The sequence below is a fragment of the Amphiura filiformis genome, chromosome 12 (assembly GCF_039555335.1).
Source record: "Amphiura filiformis chromosome 12, Afil_fr2py, whole genome shotgun sequence".
In the NCBI taxonomy this organism is placed as follows: Eukaryota; Metazoa; Echinodermata; class Ophiuroidea; order Amphilepidida; family Amphiuridae; genus Amphiura; species Amphiura filiformis.
Genome location: NC_092639.1, coordinates 28,183,515 through 28,207,615, shown reverse-complemented (window position 1 = coordinate 28,207,615; position 24,101 = coordinate 28,183,515). Strand labels below are relative to the sequence as shown.

At 36.6% G+C, this 24,101-nt stretch overlaps 1 protein-coding gene across 6 annotated transcripts in view; it reads left to right on the top strand.

The window, feature by feature from the left end:
- LOC140166019 (sorting nexin-33-like) overlaps nucleotides 1–24,101 on the top strand; it is a 100,470-nt gene that overhangs the window by 56,372 nt on the left and 19,997 nt on the right. For 5 of the 6 annotated variants that reach the window (XM_072189393.1, XM_072189391.1, XM_072189390.1 and 2 more), the window contains 5 exons: nucleotides 8,030–8,136; nucleotides 13,075–13,174; nucleotides 17,119–17,250; nucleotides 23,121–23,235; nucleotides 23,900–24,030. In XM_072189393.1, coding sequence (XP_072045494.1) covers nucleotides 8,030–8,136; nucleotides 13,075–13,174; nucleotides 17,119–17,250; nucleotides 23,121–23,235; nucleotides 23,900–24,030 — 585 coding nt within the window. Of the gene's footprint in view, nucleotides 1–2,351; nucleotides 2,415–8,029; nucleotides 8,137–13,074; nucleotides 13,175–17,118; nucleotides 17,251–23,120; nucleotides 23,236–23,899; nucleotides 24,031–24,101 lie in introns of all 6 variants that reach the window. The other variant, XM_072189392.1, reaches the window with a different exon arrangement.

The window sequence follows — 24,101 nt, the reverse complement described above, 5'->3', positions numbered from 1 at the left end:
GTATTGTCAGCACCGTACATACTGTTCTTTCAACCACAGCTTTTGCCAACATGTTCAACAGGCTGTTCTCCATTTGCAGTCATCCTTGTCACTTTAACCATTAATTTTGTTGTTTCATTGTTTGTAACAAAGTCGATGTTGGTTGTTTCTTGTCTTCATTGTATTTAGGCCTAAAAAATTGTTTGATTGACATAACCCGACCGACCCTATAAATAGGCCTGACCCTAGACTTTTTTTTTTTTTTTTTGCAAAATAATTTTAAAAAGAAATTAAATTTAAACAAAAAAGAAACAAAAAAGTTCCAAGGCCTTTATCATACACAATTAACCGCTTAAAATGTGTGTAATTTTTTTTTTAATTGCAGACCAACCCACCGTAATGGTTTTTTATGTTATGCCAATCAAACAATTTTTTTAGGCCTTATTGATATTTTTTTGTAATATTCAGACTTAAAGATTTGTGTGCACACTGATACTATTGCACCCTAATATAGGGCCAAAAAAAAAAATTGTTGTGTTGCCCTCAACCGTCCGACCCTAAATCCTGAAAAATTAGGGTCGCAATTTTTTTTTTTTTTTTGAATGATAATTTTTACAGATTTGGTCAAAAAATCAATGTTTGTCACTTAAAATTAATATTTGACTAGTCTTTAATTGATGTCTAACAGGTATCCAGAAGTCAAAATTGACAAATGTCCCCTAATTGAAGAGGCATTATTTAATATTTCAGGGGATTTTTAAAAACTGAAGGTTTAAAAAAAAAAAAAAAAAGAAAAAAAAGGAAATCCGACCGTCCGACCCAACTTTCCCATTTTCCCACTTGAGGGCAACACAACAATATTTTTTTTTGGCCTAGTGATTGTTACACAGGGTGAAACATTGATTATTTTGTGACATAATCAAGCAATGTGAGCACAACGAAAGTTCAGAGAAATTATTTTCAAAATTTACAAAGTGAGAAACCTTTCACTGGCAGCAGTTGAATATTACTGCCATTAAACTGACTTTCAATGATTATAATGTGCTGCAATATAATTAGTAAAAACAATGAAAAATTTAGTGATTTGTGAAATAAGTTTAAAATGCAGTCTAAGTTAGTGATTTTGTTCTCGTACTAGTTTGGTCACCAATATGCTGTTTTTAGAATAGTGAATTAAAAGGTAAATTTAGCCGGGGAAATTAAGTTACTTAAGAATCCAGGTACTGCCACTGACCTTGTAGGCCATAGGCATCCTAGATGTAAAGGAATTTCAAAGTGTGGAAGAGATCTTTTTTTCTTTTTTTTTGTTGTTGTTGAGTGACTACAAAACAGTTCCCAGGTATTCTTATATTCATTCTCTATTGTTCAATTCAGGAGTTGCAGATAAAATTGATTTTAAAAAGAATACTATTTTTTGACCATATTGACCAATGGTCAATGACATGACCAATGGTCAATGACAGAGATATAGTGATATGGATAAGGTCAATCCATATCTCTGTACTTATGTGCATGGTCGACATGACATAAACACATCAAAAGAAATAAGTCCCCCTCTGAACATGTCGTCATAACATTGTAAGGTTTCGTTTTGTACCAATAAAACTAACTTTGAAATAATTATATGACTGTTTACTAAGTGCTGTGTGAAAATGAGAGATTTTCATGACTTCAGGGCTGAATGAGCCTAAATTGAAAGCAAAAACTGCCCTTTTCAAAAGTCACAAAGTAGGCCTATGCTTGTCACAAAAGTTGATTCATGGCTTGTTACTAATGGAAAACCCCATGTGTTTGAGTGCAGTTTAAAATCCTCACCAAGTGAACATTTACTGTAATGTGTATCGATTCTTGATCATTCAGCCATGCAAATCCCCTTGGTGCAGAGTTCAGCACAGTGAGTTGTAAGATGGCCAGTTCCATTCCTTGTCCCAATACGCTTTGCAGTTAACAAGCATAGGCCCAGTTTTTGTCTTCAATTTGGGTTCATTCAGCCATGAAGTCATAGACATCTTTCATTTTCACAAAACACTTAGTAAACAATCATATAATTATTTCTAAGTAATTTTTATTGGTACAAAGTTTTACTTTACGATGTTATGATGAAATTTTCAGAGGGGGACTTATTTCTTTTGATGTGTTTATATGCCTATAATAAATCCTGTTTGCTGTGCATGTTTTCTTGATTTCCCTTAAGTTATGTTTTCTTGTGCATGGTTTTAAAACTAACAAATTTATGTGTTCCATTTATCATGATTTTATGTTCTATGGACTTTTTCATCATTTACTTTGTAACTTTTCATCACAAATTCCAAGAGTAGGCCTCCTCCCCCATCATCACAAATTAACCCTTCACTATTTCTGTGAACCCCTAGAAACGGCACCCCGTACGACAACCTTCTATGACTTCTGTGGGGTCAGGGAGTTCATTTACGTCGGTAGGTGATCGTTATTGAACATTTGGTACTAGAAAGCAGAGCTCTATTTTAGCTTGGTGTGCTGGAAGTGTTCAATCAAAGGGTTGGAATTGCGTTATTTTGGTTCTTCTTTCATTATATGGCATGATTGGTGGTTGTTGCTTCTTTACTTTTTCATCATGAACTAATAGATCATTTCTCCATTCTTCAGACAATGTTTAATACATCACTGAATAGATTCATCAAGTTTGTAGGTAAACAGTATGGATAAATTTCTTGTGCACAAAACCAGAATTTTATGCACGCTTGACGGTTTCATATATCATGGTTGATAGATATCTTCAGAATGACGGTTGATACTCCCGGTTTGCCGGATCCTGACTGTAGATGGTGTATTTTGATCAGTCAGGAGGGGATTGGGAAGAGGACTTTGCGTCATGAATAGGGACGAAGGGGCCCACTTACTAAGTCACATATATGATCCCCTCCTGACTGATCAAAATACACCATCTACAGTCGGGATCCAGCAAACCAGATGTGAAGATCAACCATCATCATTCTGAAGACATCGCTATCGACCATGATAGACGAAACTGTCAATCAGGAGTTAAAATTCTGGTATTGTACAAAAGAAATTTATTCAGAATGTTTAATGCAATTTTCAATAATTATTGTCTGATCTCATTGTTTATCTATATCCTTTCCATTTCATGTTTCACTGGGAAGTAAAGGTGATGGAATTGAAGTGATTTAACTCAAAATATGGGATAAGAATGTGTGGATTATGTAAGGTAGAAAATATAATGTGATAATATGTGATAGGGTAATTCAAATTTGGTTGGGTAAGGAGGTGTCACAGAGAATATGCTAGTGGTCCATCACTGTACCAATTTTACACAAATTGGTAGAGTTCTGCTAACCTTTCCCCATTTTTTGTCAAACGTTCAAAATTTGTGGCTATAATGAAGCAAAATTGGGCTATTATGCGAACAAAAATTGGCCCATGCATATAACAAAATTGATGTTGATTACCAAATGACCAAAAATGCTACACTTGTTTGTGGCACATTTGTATACAAGTTTATAATATGGTCATTTGTACTGTTCCCCTCCAGTATTCCCCCCAGGAATGTTCATTAGTAGCATTTATTATGTAACTTCCTTTACTTAGGATGACCAAAGCAGTAAGCAACATCCTGTTAGTGGGCAGGGGTTAGACCTGGGTTGCGCCCTAAGTTTGTGTTAAGCCGGGTGTGGTAAGCAATAGTCAGACGAGTAGTGCCTGTTTTTTTCTTTAGTTACCAATTTTACTTGGACTCTGATCGCTCAAGAAAGATTAACCACAAAAATCCAATAACCGCCCCTCCGAATTTTTTTCTTCGGGCGACGCAGTCACTGGACTTTCACGATTCGTCTTTCTTGCGCCATGTGAGACAGTGATCATAGTCAGAGCTGAGTATAGTCTGGTAATTTAGAAAAAAAAAAGGTCCTACTCGTCGGACTAGTAAGCAAGCATTCACATGAAAATTTAAGGTGTCATGTTTTGGTGTCCCCGAATTGGAATGGGTACCATGTATGAGAGAAACTGAGGGGCTAGTATTCATACTTTGGTAATGGTGTGTTGTGCCAACTTTTGCTGGTTGTCAAAATGAACTGATTGAGCAAGGGTCTTTTACACTTGTTTTAGTGTGATTGAGGGTATTGGGGGACTGATTTAAGATGGGAGGTTTTGAAATTAGTGGCTTACAGAACTGATTACCTAGGTAAAGTAGGTTCCTTGGAACTAAACATTAAGGGATCTGGAATGAGCGTTTTGAGCGTTTCGACAGTATTTTTTATGGAACATGAGAGCACCTCAGGCGATCGAATTGCATTCTGAATACGAAGCATGTCTTTCAGATATTAAATAATTGTCATTTTTAAAAAATCACGATATAATACAAATTTTATGACAAATTATGAAAATTTGATATTTTTCAAATTTTTATATATAACAGTCCTCGAAAGTAAATTTTATAAATCTAATGATATATTTTAAAAGTGTACGTAGCTAGGAGGAAAAGCCGTCGATCAATTCAAAATTTTGACCTTTCATGTTGAAGATATGGATTTTTTTCCCAAAAAGACGTAATTTTTTTTTGTGTTTTGGAAAAAAAAGTCCGTATCTTCAATACGAAAGGTCAAAATTTTCAATTGATCGTCGGCTTTTCATCCCACCTACATACGTTAAGTATAAATCATCAGATTTATAAAGTTTACTTCGAGTACTGTTAAATATCAAAAATATCAATTTTAATGATTTGCCATAAAATCTGTATTACATTGCTAATTTCAAAAATCAAAATTATTTGATATCAGAATGACATTCTTCGTATTCAGAATGCAATTCGATATGTCTGATGTGCTCTAATGTCCCACAATAAATACTGTCCAAACGCTCATACCCCTTCCCTTAAGGAAATCATAATAGATATAACCACCCCTCTTGTGGTTAATGAACTAAGGAAAACAATGGTAGGATTTTGCCTATAGCAGATGCAACTCATCGTGGGACGTTTTACCAACGAATCCAGGCTGCTGGTCAATCATCTGCCAGTCGTGCATAGCGTGATATGCATGATCGCCCGGTAGCCTGAATTTGTGTAAAAAACATCCCATGATGGGGTTGAATCTGCTATAGTAAGGGGGATTTCATAATGAACCAGAGTACATTTGTATCTGACTATCTGCTAAGGTTTTTGAGATCAGAAACATGCTCTACACTCAAGGGCGTAGCCAGCTTTCTTGGTCAGGGGGGCAAAATAAAATTACAGGGGCACGGCTGAAAAAAATTGCAGTTACAACATGCAATTTTTGTTTTTAATTTTAGAGAGACTGTACATGTCTTCGAGCTTCAAAAAAAGGCTTTACTGGGAGGGTGTGCGCGCGTAAAATTTTTGAATCGGACACTATTTTTGCCCATGATCGAAATAAAAAGTGGCTTTATTGTGACAATGTATGTGCGTAGCGCACTATTTTGGCCCATGATCGGGGTGAATTTTGATGGAAAAGGCGCTCCTTGCCCTTTTTCTTTTCCTTTGCCCTTTGGTCAGAGGGGCACTTTTTTCTTTCATTTTTTTGTCAGGGGGGGCAGTCTGCCTGCCCCCCACGCTGGCTACGCTACTGTCTACACTCTGAATGTCTAAAAAATCAAGCATGCTTCAACTTGGGTCTATGAACTTCCAGACATCTTGGCTACCGCACGCCACACACATCCTGGTAATATTATGCCTAATCTTCATCAATCTTGATATGTAGTGAGTGGTCCCCTCATCACAAAGAAACAGTCCTTCCTAGCTGTCCATGTGAAGGAAAACCAAGATTAGGCTTTATGTGGAGCTTTAGTCTCTTCTTTTAAAACTTGCTGGGGTTTTAGTTGACATTTCTATAGCAAATTTGTCTGATGATAAACTTGATTTTTGATTGCTTGCTTGCTGCTTGCTTGCTTGGCATGAATACACTTTCTGTTTGTGCATGCTTGGGAGGTTTTTGAACATGTATCACAATTTTGCATATATTATAATGGTATCATGATTACACTGTTTTTAGGATTATTAAGTACTTGTTAATTTGCTTTTTCAGAGAAAAAAAATGTGGGTTACTGATAACAGATTTAAATATGATTTGCATCTAACATGGGAAATGATCATTTCTTAATATTTGTGAAACATCAAGTCAAAGGTCAATTTCACTGCCTATCTGTTATACATTACACTAAAGCTTTTATAACCCGGCTGTTTCATTGAGGAGGGAGGGGTTATATGTCCAGATCAAGTTGAGATGTTTATTGCTAATTCAAATAACTTTTACTAACTAAAAGTTGTATTCATTGTTGCACTGTATAACTCAATCTTGGTTTTGCGTTATTTGTTTATTCCGTTGTTGGGCAGGAAAAACCTCCTATGTGTCATTGGCCCCTGAACATGTTTAAAGCAAAACCTCCTATGTAACCTGTTGGCAGATTATTTGTTTTAAACATGTTCAGGGGCCACAAGCATATAGGAGGTTTTTCCTGCCCAATGACGATTCCTAACTATATTGGGCTGTTCCAGTAGAAATACATGCATCCTTTGTGGAAGACCCGACCGAATCTTCTTGACAGGGAGTGTGAATTTCAAATGGGGTTACCTGACTTTGAAATCTACACTCTGTGTGGAAGATTGAGGTAATTTCTTTTGTAGGGGTGTATGGATTTCAACTGGAATAGCCCTTTGTATATGTAATGTGTGCTGCCAAATTCGGCTATTCCAGTTGAAATCCATATACCCCCTACGGAAGACTTGACTTTAATCTCCCACACAGGGAGTGTGAATTTCAAATGGGGTAACCTGAATGGTTGACTCCATGATTTGAAATCTATATCCTCTTTGTGGGATATGTCATGGGTGTATGGATTTCAACTGGAATAGCCCAAAATTGGCCTACAGACATTGAATTAATAAATTCTCTTTGGTTTCTGATGCTGGATACATGCTGCAAATTTGTTGCTCATATTGATCTTTGGACATAACATGGGCAATGTTCAGCAAAATTTACATAAAATTTAACTGCCCAGTCCTGTTTTTCACTTTTTCCCCATTGTGTGGATAATATACAATTTAGGTCTTAAGTTATTGTTGTGTGAATGCAAAGAAGATGTATCTGAACTAGCGGCTTATAATAGTATATTTACTCTCAGCGAATCAGTGACGTCAACACAACAAGGCAGCTGTTTAATAGCGTGCATCTCTGTGTCTTTAAATACATGCTTGTGTGTGTTAGCTCTTAGAGCGGATGCTCTCAATTATTGGAAGCCAAGGGTAAAAATAAAAATGGGCTATTTCAGTTCAAATCCACACTACCCCTGTGGAAGATTTGGGAAATATCTTCCACAGGGGGAGTATGTTTTTCAAATGTAATTGGTCAGGGGTAATCATTTTGAAGTCAATACTCCCCCTGTGTTATGGCTTTATCTATATCTTCCACAACTGGAGTAAGTATTTCAAATGGAAGTTATCCAATTGTTTATTTGATTCAAAACTCATACTCCCTCTGTGGAAGACTTTAGCTAAATCTTCCACAGGGGTAGTGTGGATTTTAAATGGAATAGCCCATTGCCATGGCAACCTAGTCATTCTTTTTGCAATCACACAGCAGTTTTATACTACACTAAATCCCCTACAAATATTCCTCCAAGACCGGTGAAATTGGCTGCAATCATGGTGAATATTATGAATGGCACGTATTGCTAACTGTCTTTGTACCATACTACAACAGAGTGGATCCTTCACATACAACAAAGACATTGTCTACAATGTCCAGACCGATATAAATTTGTCCAGACTTTTTGATAAGTCCTTGGGTTTGATCATAAGGGTATGGTTATTTTGGTTTAGAACTTGATGAATATCAATCCCCGTACCTCATCCTAGCAGATCTCTGGCGAATCATCGGCCCGAAATAGCCGGGCAGCAAGGCTTGTAGCAGACAGGTCAGTGTCATGTGGCTAAGCCTGTTGATCTTTGTGGTTTAAAACACATCCGTATTCTCGGATAATATTGACATTCACAGACTCGTATTCATTCACAATTTCTTTAACTCCTTCCCCCCTTTTACAGGATTCTGGTTTGAATGGACAAGGCAACTACGGTCTGCACGGAGCTAATAGACATATGAAAAGAGGCGGTGAAGTTAAAACGGGAACAGTCTCAAAAACGTTTAAAAGGTTTGTAATTTTAATGCCATGGCTTAATTTTAGTGGTGAAACATAAGCAAAAACTAACCAGAATTTTAGAGTATGCATGTTATTTGGAAAAGAAAATGCTATAAAATTGAATAATACTTCGCCCGACATGCTGATTAATGCCATTTAGTTATGCGATATAATATAGCTATATTATAACCGGTTAATGCATTTGAAATCCGCTAGAAATCAAAATGCTTTGGACAGTATATACTAAAATTTTGATTAAATCTCTGAACTATTTAAAGATTATAAACTAATCCGAACAGAAATCACTGTGGAAAAAAAGTTGCAAGGAGGGTTAATTATAACCGCAAGGTGTTTAAAAATAGTCCAGAGTGGTTCAATCCAGACCCAAAAATAGCAGGTGAAAGTCATAAATTTGGGTGCTTGAGTGATAGAGGTAAATTGTGTACTTCCTTGTAGCGGACCTAAGTCGTTCAGGCGACCAACGTGTGGTGGTGTACTTGTGTCATAGCAACTACTTATCACATACGAATGGTAATTGGTGCATTAAGGGAGACAGTGATGGTTGCTAGGGCTTCTACGTAGTTGTCATGCGGTAATATCTCAGCTGCGGTCGAGTTGATTTGTCTCTGCATGTGTGATTCTGTTTGTATCCATGTGAAGTTTCAAGGTTTTGACTCTTAGCTGTGGCAGCAGGTTTTGACAACATTGGACTGTTTGGATACAACTTGGATACATCGTTAGACTCCGATCGTGGATTATCTCTGCATGGATTTATATCAAAGTGCGGATTTGAAGCAGATCAGCAGATCCCCGTGAAAAGGTTGCAAGTTCGCAGTTTTGGATATATACGTTAGCATTCAAGATGTTTCGCGCATATTCCGAGCAGTTATTGGATAAGATCATCATAGACATTGATCATCGAGGTGCATTGCAGGAAAAGGCGAAGGCAAAGGCGCAAACCTTAGGGTATATAATTTCTTTTCCAATGTTGAAGTAATAAATTGTGGTATTGGGATGACGACCAGAGAGGCATACTATGATCAGCTTGTAATAGGCATGAATTGTTCGGGTTTTTGTTACTGTGTGCATCGATAAAGTGAGTAAAAGTGTGTGTCAGTCAGCAATATGCAAAGTGCTGGTCGTGTTGGTGCTGCGGCTGCACCTAGCGGTGTTTACGTTATTGTAATCAAGCCACAATGTTATGAGTCCCATCTATAACAAGCTGATCATTTTATGTGTGTTTATTCATCATCACTAGGCTCATGCTTGATCCTTGGCAGATTTTTTTATTTGGTCAACATCAGAGAAGTAAATCATTTCTATATGTCTTTCTACTGGCTCTGTAAAGGCTTGAGGAGATAATGTCGGGACCAAATTGTTACAAGAAACTGGTTTTAAAAATGATAGGCGAACCGGGGTACTCAAGTTTGGTTTCGGTAGGGACGGGCCGGGGGGAATTTGAAAGTGGACCCATAAATATACCAATTTTTCAAGAAATTTGGACCCATTGATATACCAAAAGTCAAAATTTTTGGCCGAATTTAACCAAAATGGTCTTAGTTTTTACAAATTTTCCTAAAATTTTGGCTAGATTAAGGAAAAATTGGGCTATTTTCCGAAAAATTTGAAAAAAAAGACCCATTCATATACCAAAATAGGCTTTGAAAAAGGGGTCATTGATATACCAAAAGGCCGAAAATGCTACCCATATTTGCGGCACGTCCCCGTATGGTCATTTGTACTGAGTACCCCCCAGGAGGCGAACTATACATCGCTCTCCTGGAGAAGTTTGGGGGGAACTGCGAGGAGAGTTTTAAAACACAGCAGGAGAGCTACCCTCCAGAGGAATCTAAGGAGAGTTTTTAGAGAGTGATCTGCACATCCAAGATGGATGCTTATGAGGAATGAGGAACAATCATATCGTCGGTAGCAGCACATAGTGGCATACATGATGGACAAAATACGTTTCCAAGAAAAACGTGTTTGAAGGATATGTTACTAGAGTCAATGCTCCTCCACTGTTATCTCTCAGTGGCTCGATTCCTTTGGAAATAGAAGTTTAAGGTTCAAGCTATTAAACTGTACCTTTAATAGTTAAAAAGGAATGACTATAGTATTTAGAGAATAAAGGTATTGTTTTTAGCCGCTGGAGTGCATCTATCGTCGCATATAACACGGGCGACATCATTATTTTAAGTAAAACAACAAGGTGGAGCCGAGTTGTTATACGCCAAAAATAATGATGTCGCCCGTGTTATATGAGACGATAGATGCACGACAGCGGCTAAGAATAATTCCTTTATTCTCATTCTTAAACACTTCAATTCAAATAAAAAATATCATAAGTACCGTATTTCGTCAAATAGTCCCCCCCTCAAATAAACGCCCCACCACTTTTTTTCAACCAAGATGTTTCAAAATGCCGATATTTCCATGCTATCTTGTGTAGTAAGCTTACCAAGTTGCACACATGGTCGATAATAGCGTCACTTTTTGGCGAAAATCTGGATTGGAAACCCGGAATAGTTCGTCATTTCAGTGTGAGTTTTAAGTTTAATTTTAACGGGAATTATCGTTCTAAAATTGACCTTGAATAAACGCCCCCCATTTGGAAAATGTAACGCCCCCGGGGGCGTTTATTTGACGAAATACGGTATTACACATTTTAATCAAATTAAATTCTACATTTTACAAGGAATTACTTAGGGCTTAAAATTGATCAGTCCTGGTGTTGCTATGCACCTCCGATTGGTTCAAATAGCGAGTACGCGTATCGCGTCGATGCACACATGCTGACCCGTGTGATATCGTATCATATCACATGGGTAAGAACCAATAAGATTGTAGGAACGTTCTCCAGTGTTTAAGAATATAGGATATAGCTAGCTCAAAACCTTGACATCACTGTGTGAAACGGAATATTTAGAAAATCACTCTTGCGACTGACGATAAGAAATGTTTATGAAGTAATTGTAGTATCATTTTTCACTCGCTTGCATCCAAGATGGCTGCTATGGGCTTGTGCCATTGGTGCATTTATGCGTTGTGAACAAGGAGTGTGATTTTTTTGTCAGCGCATTTATTTGGCGTGGGCAAATGAAGTGTTAAAGTCTGAAGATATATATGAGGTTGTAAAGATTAGAAAACGGAAAACTTATGGCTCTAATTCAAGGGGCATTGCTCTAATTCAAGGGGCATTTCGTGCTCCACAGCCTCATTCCCCACTTTTTTCAACAAAAAGTTGGAGATTTTTATACCACTGGAAATCCCTGGCTACATAATGTGGATGTTCAAAATATTTGTTGCCGATTACAAAATGTAATTCGTTTAACAAAGATATCGTCAAATTTGAATTTCGTTCTGGTATACCAGAACTTAATTCAACACAGTGGCCTATGGAGCAGTGTAATACGCATAATCATGCATAACTCGCAAATGCAAAATAGGAATCAACTGAAATTTTGGGAATATGCTTTTTTATGGATATCTACTGAAAAATGTCACAAAAAGGGGATGCTGGGATCACAAAATACTTCTTTAAGAATTCATAGCCGACTTCCAGAGACAAGCATTAGAGACAAACACTATTTTGTACCAGTAGTGTTATATGTGTCTGGTAGTTATGTAATTGTCAATTGGATGGCCCAGATTGGAGTCAATTACAGACAAACTACTTAATTAACACATAGTTAATTAATATGTCATTTAAGTCATAACTTCTCGGGCTTGCATCGTTTATTTTTCCGATCCGCGCATATATTAATTTGTGTCTCGCATTGTCTTACGCCCTGCTAGGGTGAAGCATTTGGGCCGCCTCCTTCTTCATTATTTAAGCTACTTAATTAAACGGTAAAGCTTAATATTTTTAATGCTATCAATATTTCACAATTTTAACTGTTCTGTACAGCTCGCATGTTTCTTTTAATCACAGTTTCAAACAGCTACAGATTTAAAGCGTATGGGTCAAAAATATTTGCGCAGGCTTTTTTAAATTTGCGGTTCTGAAATCAACTGCGCGAAAATAGAAATCTCATAAAAAATTATTTTCCCACTATATTATTGCACTAATTGCTGCGTGCAATTAACAGTTAATTAACGCTGGTGGTTACAGTTCATGAGTTGATGTTTTGTCTTGCTGTTGACTCCTAATTTGTGTCCAATGAAAAAGAAAAAGTGAAGACATTTTTCTTTGTGCCCATCATTCTTGGTATTACCGGTATATATTTATTTTAGATCAATATGATCACAAATACTGTTGCATTATTGTCAATTTACGCTTACAGTCTTGCTAAAAACGGATTGGGGATTTTATGGTACCATTTGTTTTAGTGTTAACCAACTACTGGTATGATTCTTTAAGGGATCGGATAGCGATGTTTGCATGGTATTTTTTGTGGGACCTGAGAGCACATCAGACACATCAAATTGCATTCTGAATAAGAGGAATGTCCTTCTAATATCAAATTTAGATTTTTTGAAATTTGCGATATAATACAAATATAATACAAAAATTGCGATATAATGACAAATTATTAAAAAAATATATTTTTGACATTTAACAATCCTTGAAGTAAACTTCTACACTTTCTTTTTCCAAAAACGTTTAAAATATTTGGGTCTTTTTAAAGTTTACTTTGAGAACTGTTAAATGTCAAAATTTTCAATTTTAAGTAATTTGCCATAAAATTTGTATTATATCGCACATTTCAAAAAATCTAAAATTATTTGATATCAGAAGGACACCCCTCGTATTCAGAATGCAATTTGATGTGTCTGATGTGCTCTCATGTCCCACAAAAATACTGTGCGAAAATTGCTATCCGATCCTTAAACAGATATATGTGTGAATCAATTATTAGTTCATTAACACTGGTTTATAATGTCTATGTTTTTTATTGCTTATGTCTATGTTTTTTATTGCTAATGTCTCTGTTTTTTATTGCATTGCAGTCGCTTCTCAGTATTTGCCAAGTCTGGAGGGGAAGCATATCTTCTCGGTGCCGATACTAAAAAGAGACATATTCCTGCAAATACAGAAGTCAGAATAGTTGTAAGTAGCTTGGTAGTCTGTCATCCTCCCAACCCCCCCCAAATGAAAATGTAGGATTTGTAAATTGATACCAGTAATATATATAGCGGATAATGTCTTCCTGACCAGTGTTCAAAGTAAGCCCAATCGCAGTTTAATTTGCACCCCAAAATGTCCTGTTGCGATACAACTTTTAAAAATTGTGGTGCAAAATTGCAATACCACATTGTACTGACTTTGTGTTGATTGTCCGACTTTGCACTTCAAATGGCTTTGCGTCAGATGAATTTGCACCTCAACTTTCAAAATGGGGTGCAAATTGCACCCAAATATAAAAAAATTAATTTAAAGACGGATTAAAATTGTTCTTTAGTCAATCTCTTTTCATAATAAAATAACAGTATCTACAAGTAAATTATATAGAAGATACAGCCCTTTTAGTAGTTTCTAATCGATCTGCTTCTGAGGTAGAACAAAGTATCTGCCTGTAGTTAATATAAAGCAGAAACTATATTTTTACTTCCAAGGGGTGTACTGTACAAACAGAAGCTTACTTTGGCTGTTGGGTTATATGCCCATGTCCTCAAATCAAGTCCACAAAATGTGATAATGTTTCATGCTTAAAAATTTGACAATATGATGTTGTGAGTGCTACTGTAAACTTTCAAGATACAAAATTAGAGAATAGTCAGATTTTTTTTGACATTTCCGCCGAGCTTGAATGACTTTGACGCCACTCCGCACTGAAGCTTCAAGCCAGCATTCTAATCCCTTCTGATATGAGAGCTAAAAATGTACATCTGAAGGCCACATAGGATTAATTTCATGCATAGAATTAATTTCAGATGATTTCAGTAAAGGATGTCTCCAGCAATAACAACATTATGCCTTATATGATTAATTATCAAGCAAGAATCATGTGGTTTTATTTGAAACAAACTCATATTGACCATAAAAATGAATTAATATAGCAGTCTCTCAATACGCGATATTCAAAATTCCTGGGTGCAATGACATCACAGTAATACAATGAAGGCTGACGACAATTAAGCGCAAATAACCATGACGTCATTGCACTAGACAATTTCGGTGCAGGAATTTTGAATATCGTGTGTTGAGAGCTGGCTGTTTTATTCGTTTTTATTGTCAATATGAGTTTGTTTTAAATAAAACCATGTGATTCGTGCTTGATAATTATTTTTCTAACATATAAGGCATAATGTTGTGATTGCCGGAGACATCCTTTAAAGATTTATTAATAAATGGTCATCATAAATCTGAATTGCAACAATTTCACATACAAATTCAACAACATAATAAGCTGCCATAGTATATAGTAGAACATGTTTAATTGTATGTGATTATTTTCAGCCCACACTCGCCCCAACCCATTATACCCACGTGCATAAATACACACACAAGCTACACTTAAAACCAAACCAAGAATACTTGGGTTAATCCACTTTAGATACATTTTGGTATACAAATTCCAAACAAAATATCTTTCAACAGGGTTATTAATAAGAAAAATATGAGCTTTCCACCTACGCCAAAATTTCCTTTTTTATTGGAGACAAAATGGGAATGAGTGTGTTGATCGGATCAGCCTCCTTTAAGCACCAAATAAATGCAATGTCATTCTTCTGCCCATTGCTTAACAGGCAGACTTAATGCGTAATTTATTACCTCTAGAGAATAGGCGTTTTAGAACCATTACTGCCACTTAGCTCTTATTTGCTTCCGTCAAAGAGTATTTGATTTCTACGGAGAGGAAATACGTTTGGTGTACAGTTATAAGGAACTCATATGTCACATTTATGTTTTTAATTCATATCCTGAAATGAACCCCTGTGATTCATATTCACCCACCATGAGCTATTCCAGTTCACATCCTTACACCCCTTGTGGAAGAAATGACCTTAAATCTCCCACACAGGGGAGTGTAAATTTCAAATGGAGTCATCCATTCAGGTAACCCCTGTTTGAATTTCGCACTCCTTGTGTGGAAGATTAAGGTTGTGTCTTCCATAGGGGGTGTATGGATTTCAACTGGAATAGCTTCCCATATTCATGTGACTTTATTTGCCCTCTTTTAGGAAATAACTGTCCATGTTCCAAGTCCAACTTCTAGCTGATTGAAAGAGTTTTAGGAAGGAGATGAAGGGCACATCTATATTACTGAAAATCATGTGCTGTATTTATGATGATTGTTATCAATTTCACTTGTCCTGAGAGACCACATGTTAGCCTATAAATATGGATGCTTAATTGCTTATGTGGATTACAGATCCAGAGCCCCTTTGGCCTTTACTCCTATTAACCTCTACCTCTGTACATAAGTAAAGGCTGATTGAACAGATTCATCAGGATCGCTATAGTAAACTCAGCAGACAAGGTTCTTAGTATCTAATCCAGAAATTACACTACTTGTTTACATTTCAGCAACATGTGTTGCCTTTATCAACACTTGATGGATAGTAACTGCTGTTGGTAACCGATGCTCGAAGTAGTTCCAGCGCTGGTCTTAGAGTTCATTTTTCTTCAAGGGATTTTCTTGGTCCCTGTTTCAGAAACTCATCAAAAATGTGAGATAATTGGTACTGTCCTTCATCTCTGTTCATTTCATGGTGGTGCCCCTCTTACTAATTTCTATAGCAGTCACTATCCATCAAGTGTTGATAAAGACAACAGGTGTTGCTGAAACGTACACAATAAAGTATTTTTGGATCAGATACTAATAACCTTGTCTGCTAGGAAGAAGTATAGGCTATATTTAACAATCAACTGGAATACAATACAGATCCATATTGTGCTTGTCAAACACTTTCTAAACTTAAGCAAAATTAAAGCATTGAAACATTTTCTATGTATCAAGGGTTGAAAGTCAGAAACCCTTAAACTCACAAAAGATTCCTTCACAAAGGATTCCTTTGTGAGTTAAGGCTTTCTGGTTCTCAACCCTTGATATGTTTAGAAACAAATTTGAATGTTTATTGCAAATTTACAACAGGAATATGCCATTGCAGATTAAGCCTGCTTCAGGTACTGGTGCTATGTTTTCATATAACTTAACCCCATGAGAACTACCTGCCGATTGGCCAAAAGGAAGTTTTCATTATCAATTGGACAAATCAGCAACATTGTTAGAATAATTTCACCACACAAAAAAATTGGGGTGAATTATTTGAGAGCTCCGTTCTGATTGGTGATCACATAATTGACCAATCAGAGGCAATGTTAGATCGGCAGGTAGTGCTCAGGGGGTTAAAAAATCAGGTGATTACATGATGCTAGTAATAATAATAAATAATAATAATAAAATATATTTTTGAGCGCCTGACAACAAAAGCAAATTCACTAAGCGCTTTACAGAGCAAAATACATGAAAGCAAGAACACACAAATTATTTAAAAGTACAACCAGCTGTACAAGAAAATATCATAAAAACAAGGTTACAATATCTTAAATTAAGTACAATAATTAAACGACAATTTGAAAAGATGAGTCTTTAAGCATGTTTTAAAATTCTGCAGAGAAGAGATGCTGCGAATGTCTGCCGGCAGAGCATTCCACATGGTAGGTGCAGCTACACTGAAAGATCTGTTGCCATATGTGACGGTTCTGTGAATGTCCGGGCGCTTAAGGAGATGTGCAGATGATGAGCGAAGTGTGCGAGAAGGATTATGGCGAGAAATGAGTTAATTGATACATGTAACATCTTGTTCTCATGCTTCAATATGGAGAGCTTAGAAGCAGAACGGGTCATGTCCGTACAAAAAAGAAAGAAAAAAAGTTGGATATATCCAGTTCCAGTCCTTCAATTTATTTTGTTGTGGACTTACTAAGAATTGGTTACTTACAGGCTGTATGTGAGAGTGAGATTGCCAATCCAAAAGGGAGAAGGCAAACAGAATAAATAATGACCTTTTTGATTTTTCCTTTTCTTCCTATTTCTTGCATCTCAGGAATCAGATGAAGGTCCAATGTGGGAAGATCCAGGTGGAGACTGGAGATTCACATGTGAAATAACAAATCCAAAGAAAGAAAGCAAACTGAAAGGAATGAAGAGCTTCATTGCATATCAACTCACACCTTCAGTAAGTCACTCGTGCAACCCATCCCAAAGTACTCCTTTTGCTCTTGCTGTCCCTAACTTCTTGCCTCCTGCCACCCTGCCTCCTCTGGAGCTTGGCACCTGTTGAGCTATTCCAGTTGAAATCCACCCCCATGGAAGACATGACCTTAATCTCTCACACAGGGAGTCGCCCGTTCAGGTAACTCCATTTGAACTTTATACTCCCTGTGTGGGAGATTAAGGTCATGTCTTCCATAGGGGATGTGCGAATTTCAGCTTAAATAGCCCATTATGCATTAGTGGGTTCATGTGACACTCATGCTCGTATTATACTGGCAGTCACAGTGGTCGATTCGTCTCAAGAAAGACAAGTCACTGGCCAAAATTGCACAGTGACCTGCAATTATGTTGCCTTGAGTTGCAGTTTTGACACAGGGCATGCCAGTCAAGACGTAGATGCGAAAATAATCACCATCAATTGTGACTGCTATTATGATACTTGATCGTGGCCTGCATCCTTATCCTTAGCATGGTCATGGTGAATTTCAAATAGATATAAAGTATTCTTGTAATTGTCCCCTTGCAGCCATTGAATGTGTTTTGGCTTAGCTAACTGCGATCAGGCCAGAATTAGCGAAATGGACAATTGAAAGCGAGGACGATTGTGTTGCTGGCCAAAATGCCATCAATGGCTGGAAAGGGCTAATTAGAAGAAAAATCTAGCGCATTAGCTTATTCTTTATAAGGCCAAATATTTGCTAGCTGTGTGGACTCTCTTTGCTAATAGTAATACACTGCCAACATTATACTGTGTCCAATTTGGAAGTATGAAGTTATAAGTAATGTATTGAAATAATGGATTTGATGATGTTTTATTTTCTGTGAGTGTGAGCAATGATGACAGGGCTGGGACAAAAGATAATGGTGTGATAAATTATATGCTACAATTTCATACCTAAGTTTGGATACAGTATGTATAGCAAATTGCTATTGAGGTCAAAAAGAGAGAAAACATGAAATATGGTGTGAAATTAGATTATATAATTATTGCAAGTGCTGTAGCATCGTTATTAAGTGCAATTGGGTGTTTTGCTAAGGTGAGTTAATTGATTGCCACAAATGCATTATTGCGTGTATCATGATTAGCCTTTAGAAAATTTGCACAGCCAGACACCTCTATATGTGACCTTCAAGGGATGCAACTCTCATATGCATAATAGATCCTATGGTGTACCTGTTTCAGACAGCCATGGAATACATGCACTAAATACCACATAATGATACCATGTTTTACAGGAGGGCCAAACCTACTGATGTAAATGTTGTTGACCTCACCTGAAAAAGAGGTTTATCCCAAGATATGCTCTCATGATATTCTCCAAGAGAGGAAAGCATGAAATGAAATAGGCCTATAGCATACCTATGGTGAACCGCATAGAGGAGGAGTTTGCCTGTGTAGAGATTTGAAAGTGATAGCTGTTGTTTATATGCCAAAATAGTTATCTTTAGTTTTTGATTAGCGTGTTGCAGTTGTCAATGTGCAAAGTTCACATCTGATAAATTGATAATTTAGTAAATAAAAATAGATTTGATTTTCCCTCAACATTTTGTGTACATCCATATCAAAAGGATGCACTTGTCAGCTGCTATATGTGTCTCTTTTTACAAAATAGCTAGGAATAAATACCAGAATCATCTCAAGTGTATGGGTCACTTCAGATCATCCCTAAGTCACATAATAGGTTTAGGTATGTTCTCTGTGTTCCTAAATCATATGACTTGAGGATGATTTAAAGTGACCTCCACTTGAGATGAGTCTGGTATTTATTCCTATAGCTATGTCAAAAATACATGTAGCATCCTTTTGATGTGAATGTACACTTATGACTATTAGTATGACATAGCTCTTTGAACTACCTTTGAAAATGAACAAAAAACACAATTTTACCAGATGATCACAAAAGCACAATATGCATTAATTTATAAAAATTTGTAAGTATTGCAGATAACGTTTTTGAAATAGGATGTGTTTTTAATGAAATTCCAAAAAGAATGAATATTATTACTTTTGAAAGTCAAGGTAAAGATGTGCATTTGTATTGTGATCATGCAACACCAGCTTAGTGTTAGGAAGTAGAATTAATTTGTGTTGGAATTAAACGAGACATGCAGTTGTGAAATGGGGGAAGTAATTAGTATAAAGACCTAACATCGGATTAGTTGTCTTTGATCACCCACACATGTATACTCTGATCAACCTGATGTGTGAAGTAAAATCATGTACTGTGTGCAAAATGAGTTTTAGTTTTCAGATCATTGTGGTTCACAACTGAAATCGTGTCTAATCATAAAATATTAAAGAATGATTGCATGTTTTGATACTGGATGCATTGATGTCATACTCGATCAAACAAACCAAGTATACAAAGTTGTATACATAATGTGTAAATCCTGGATTTTCTTTACTGGGAGTCAGTTTGAACGAAATTCCTTCCCACAAGGTAATAGGCATTTAGCATAACAATAGCTATACAGCTCGGAGGTTAAGCTATCTCCTTTGTTATGTAATAGGCATACAGCTCGGGGGTTAATCCATCTCCTTTGTTATACAATACACATATTGTATTGTGGGAAGGAATTTCGGTCAAACAGACTTGTGGTACAGAAACCCAGGATTCCCACATTGTGCATGGCATGCCAGATTTGCCAGATATCATTCAAACTTTTCCCCCTTCCAAGTCAGTGACATCATGAGTTTAAAATGTAAACATTAAGCTGCAAATAAATAACTGAGCAAAAATAAGAAGAGCATAATCAGACATTGTCCAAGGGCAGGAAAACCTCCTATGTGTCTTTTGCCCCTGAACATGTTTAAAAAGCAAAATATCCTATGTAATCTATTTGCAGTTTTGTTTTAAACATGTTCAAGGGCCAAAGACACGTAGGAGGTTTTTCCTGTCCATGGATGATATAGAAAGCTGAGCACAGACAAAATTTTGATATATCACATCATGAGAAATTTAATTGCAAATTCGAAACTGCTCGCTGTACGTATATAGATCCAAATGTTTACTCACAAGTAGCTATTTATAAGCGAATTAGAGAGCCTAGCTTAGGCACAGATTTGATATCACTGATTTGAGGAAGTTGAAATCACTGTTACATAATTTCTACCGAATTGAAAATCCTGTTTGTTGGCTGATTGAAACAGATGTTGAAATACGGGCATCTTGGTTTGTACTATGCATGCTTCTTTAAATTTGGCAAGAATCAGGATCCTAACATCCTCAGAGTGGTTTGGGCTGAGCTGCCTCATGTGCTGTCCGCCCCCTCCTGACTGTAGGGGAGGCACCAAGGCTGTAGTATTTTTGTCTCGCCTGAACTACATGTATGTTCAGGATGGGACTTAGTTATATGGTGGCGTCATGGACACATGGTTAATAGTTCCAAAAAAGATTTGTCTAAAATTAGCATTTTTTTAAACCATGTCCATTTTACATACAATAACTTAACAAACAATCACTGAATAGTCCCAGTTGATTCTTGCCATGTAAGCAACATTTGACAAACTTGAAACCTTGGACCAATTTGGTAGCATCATATCATACCCAGTAAATTTTTTTTCCAAAACAAGAACTCTCTTTCAAAAAGACAATGCCATGGATGAAGATAATGTTTCATAATTTTGCATTGACAATTACTTGGAATTCCAGTAATTATGTGTGTGTGTGTGGAATAATTAACTGGGTGGGCCAAAACAAATGGTCAGTGACACTCTATCAGGTTCAGTGCCTCCCCATCAATGACTTGCAAAATACATTTAGTGCTGCTGTTAACCTGAAGCATTGTGTATTTTGTGATAAAAGCATGAGGGTTTCCACACCTTGTTTTATATAGCTAGCAGGTCAAGATGAACTTTTTGCAGCCATTTTTGCCAAATTCTGAGCAAGTTGACATTTTATTATTTACCCCTGTATTTTGTACCCCTGTATGGCCATTCGATCTTTAAATTAACTTAGGACCTTCTACTTCCATGTGTGGGAAACCCTCATGCCTTTATCACAAAATGCACAATGGCTCCCAGTTTGTTAGCTTAGCAGCTGCACTACTTGTAATGTAACAGTGATTTTACATAACCCAACATTTTGTGAATTTTTCCATGTAATTTAACCTGCATGTTGCTTTTGTTTTTTGCTTCCTTCCTCTCCTATTTTTCTACCTACCTACCTACCTACTTTCATTGCATGCTTGGTGGTTTTGTTATACTGTCTTGTGTCCTCATTAACCTTCGACCTCTTCCTGGGGGTTATGACGACAACGACAAAACCTGTACGTTGTCAACCTTCTGCTCATAGTTTGTGAGTATAGCTTTCCTCTCTTACTAATATGTTAAATAGTTAGATTCTCTCTTCATGGGTCCAAGCCTTAAAATAAGTAGGTGGAGGGAGCAAATCTGCCCTCATAAAGCCACCAATTGCTCCTGTAAAATTCACATGAACCAGGAGCAATTTCCTAAAACAAATCGCTTCTGGTTCCAGTTTTACACGTAATACAGTAGTGCTGATGTGCTATATTGTATATGCAGAACAGGATTTACTACTTGAAAATTGCTCCTCGTTCCTCAAATTGCTCCTGGTTCTTGCAAAATCACTGTGATTGCAGTGAACCAGGAGCAATATTCAAAAACAAATTGCTCCCGGTTCCAGTCTGCTTATTTCAAGGCTTGTATGGGTCACTGCATGAATGGGTCTTTAGACTGGTTCTCTGCTTGATAAAGATTACGATTACCCCAAGTTTTAGGCGACACATGAAAAGAGAGAATTTACTTGTAAATTGGGCTATTCCAGTTGAAATCCATCACCTCTATGGAAGACAAGACCTTAATCTCCCACATAGGGAGTGTAGATTTCAAATGGAGTTGCCCATTCAGGCAACCCAATTTGAAATTCACACTTCCTGTGTGGAAGATTAAGGCAATGTCTTCCATGTATGGATTTCAACTGGAATAGCCTTCTGTTTGTTGGATTAGCTACTGTACTACCTTGTGCTGTTTTCTTGATAAATATTAAATAGTGCTGGGATGCTCAATACATGTAGGGCAAAATATCTCTGTTCCACTTTTAAGGTGACTGTGAATTGAGCCCGCTAATATTGCTATATACTGCCTGCTTTGAGTAAAACAATAGCAATGTAAAAAATTATCTACCCAAAGTGTTACAATTGAACGAGACAACAAATAAACACAAATCCCAACCGGCGCACAAGCCAACTTGAAAAAGAAAGCAAGAGAATGTGCCGGCATGGGGTTCGAACCCACAACCTTCCGATTTCCAGATGGACGCTCTATCCATTAAGCTACCAGCTCCCACTGATAAACAGTGGTTAAATCACAAGTACAGGAGATCATTACTGATGCTTAATCGTTTCCCCAGCATAATGCAAGTAAAGTAGGTAAATGGGGTTACGCATCCTGCACAAGAACAAATAAACACAATGGGGAACGATTACTCGCTACAACAGTTTTTGTTCTTGTGCAGGATGCGTAGCCTCATTACCTACTTTAGTGATATCATGAGAGCTTTCAAGAAATGGCATAAATCAAAATATATGCAGCAAATAATGCTATTTCCTACCAAGGAAAATTTTGCTTTTCAAAATAATATGAAAGTGCATTCAGAAATGATACAAATAAACAAGCAAACAAGCTGAATTTAAATGTTGAAATATCAATAAGCAAATGATGATTTAGAGTCCAAAATAATTTTCGCTTGAAATGTATTTTGCTTTTGTCCGACAAACATTAATTTCAGACAGTATAAATATTCTGCTAAGATACTAAATGCCGTTGAAGTAATATACTAATCCAGTTTGTCTTTTCATTTTTATCAACAGAATACCGGCATCCGTGTAAGTAGAAGATATAAACATTTTGACTGGTTATACGAAAGACTATCAGAAAAATTCACATTGATATGTGTGCCGCAGCTGCCAGATAAACAAGTCACAGGTAAGCACAAGATTAGACCACGAATGATGCAGATCCTGGCAGGAAGCATTTGTTCAGGAAAGCAGGAAAAAATTCCTGCATCACAGTTTTTTTTTTGATAGGGAAGGGTTTTATGATTGAGTACACAGTACTTACTGACGGGGTGCAGTTTCATTGAACTTTGCATGAATCAAAATTATTTCTACCAAACTCATCTTACAAGAACCAAAAGAACCAAGTTAATGCGTCTGGAAAAGGCATGAATTTAAGAGAATTGATATAATAAGTAATTTTTGCCCTGAAAAGTCCTGACTTGTATCATCTTGGTAACTTAAAACAAATAAATCATTTATCACATTTACTGCACCAAAGTTTTGGAGAAATGATTTGGCTAAAATCATGTAAAATCAGCCATTTTTCAACTGAACATATTTGGAAAATATGTTTCCCAATTTTTTTTTTCAAATTTTTCAGATTTTGGTGATATTTTAGGGTAATTTTAGCCTCCACAGTAAGTTCCGTCCACTGTAGAACTGGGTGGGATTTTTTTTGTCGCATCATAGGAAATTAGTATGTAAGTTTATAATATAAATTCAAGTATATTTTATGTATATAAATTCAAGTAAATAAAGCAAGTATGTATTAAATAAGATTTCTTTGTCGTTTGGGTTGCTTCCATCACTAGGACGTTATGAGGAGTCATTCATAGAAAGGAGAATGGATGGTCTACAGAGATGGATGGCCAGAATGACTTCACATCCTATTATTAGCCAGTGTGATGCCTTTCAGCATTTCATATCATGTACAGATGAAAAAGTAAGTCAAGTGTAAACAAGAAATGTCTTTAAAAAGACAACACCATGGATGAAATTCATGTTTCGTAATTT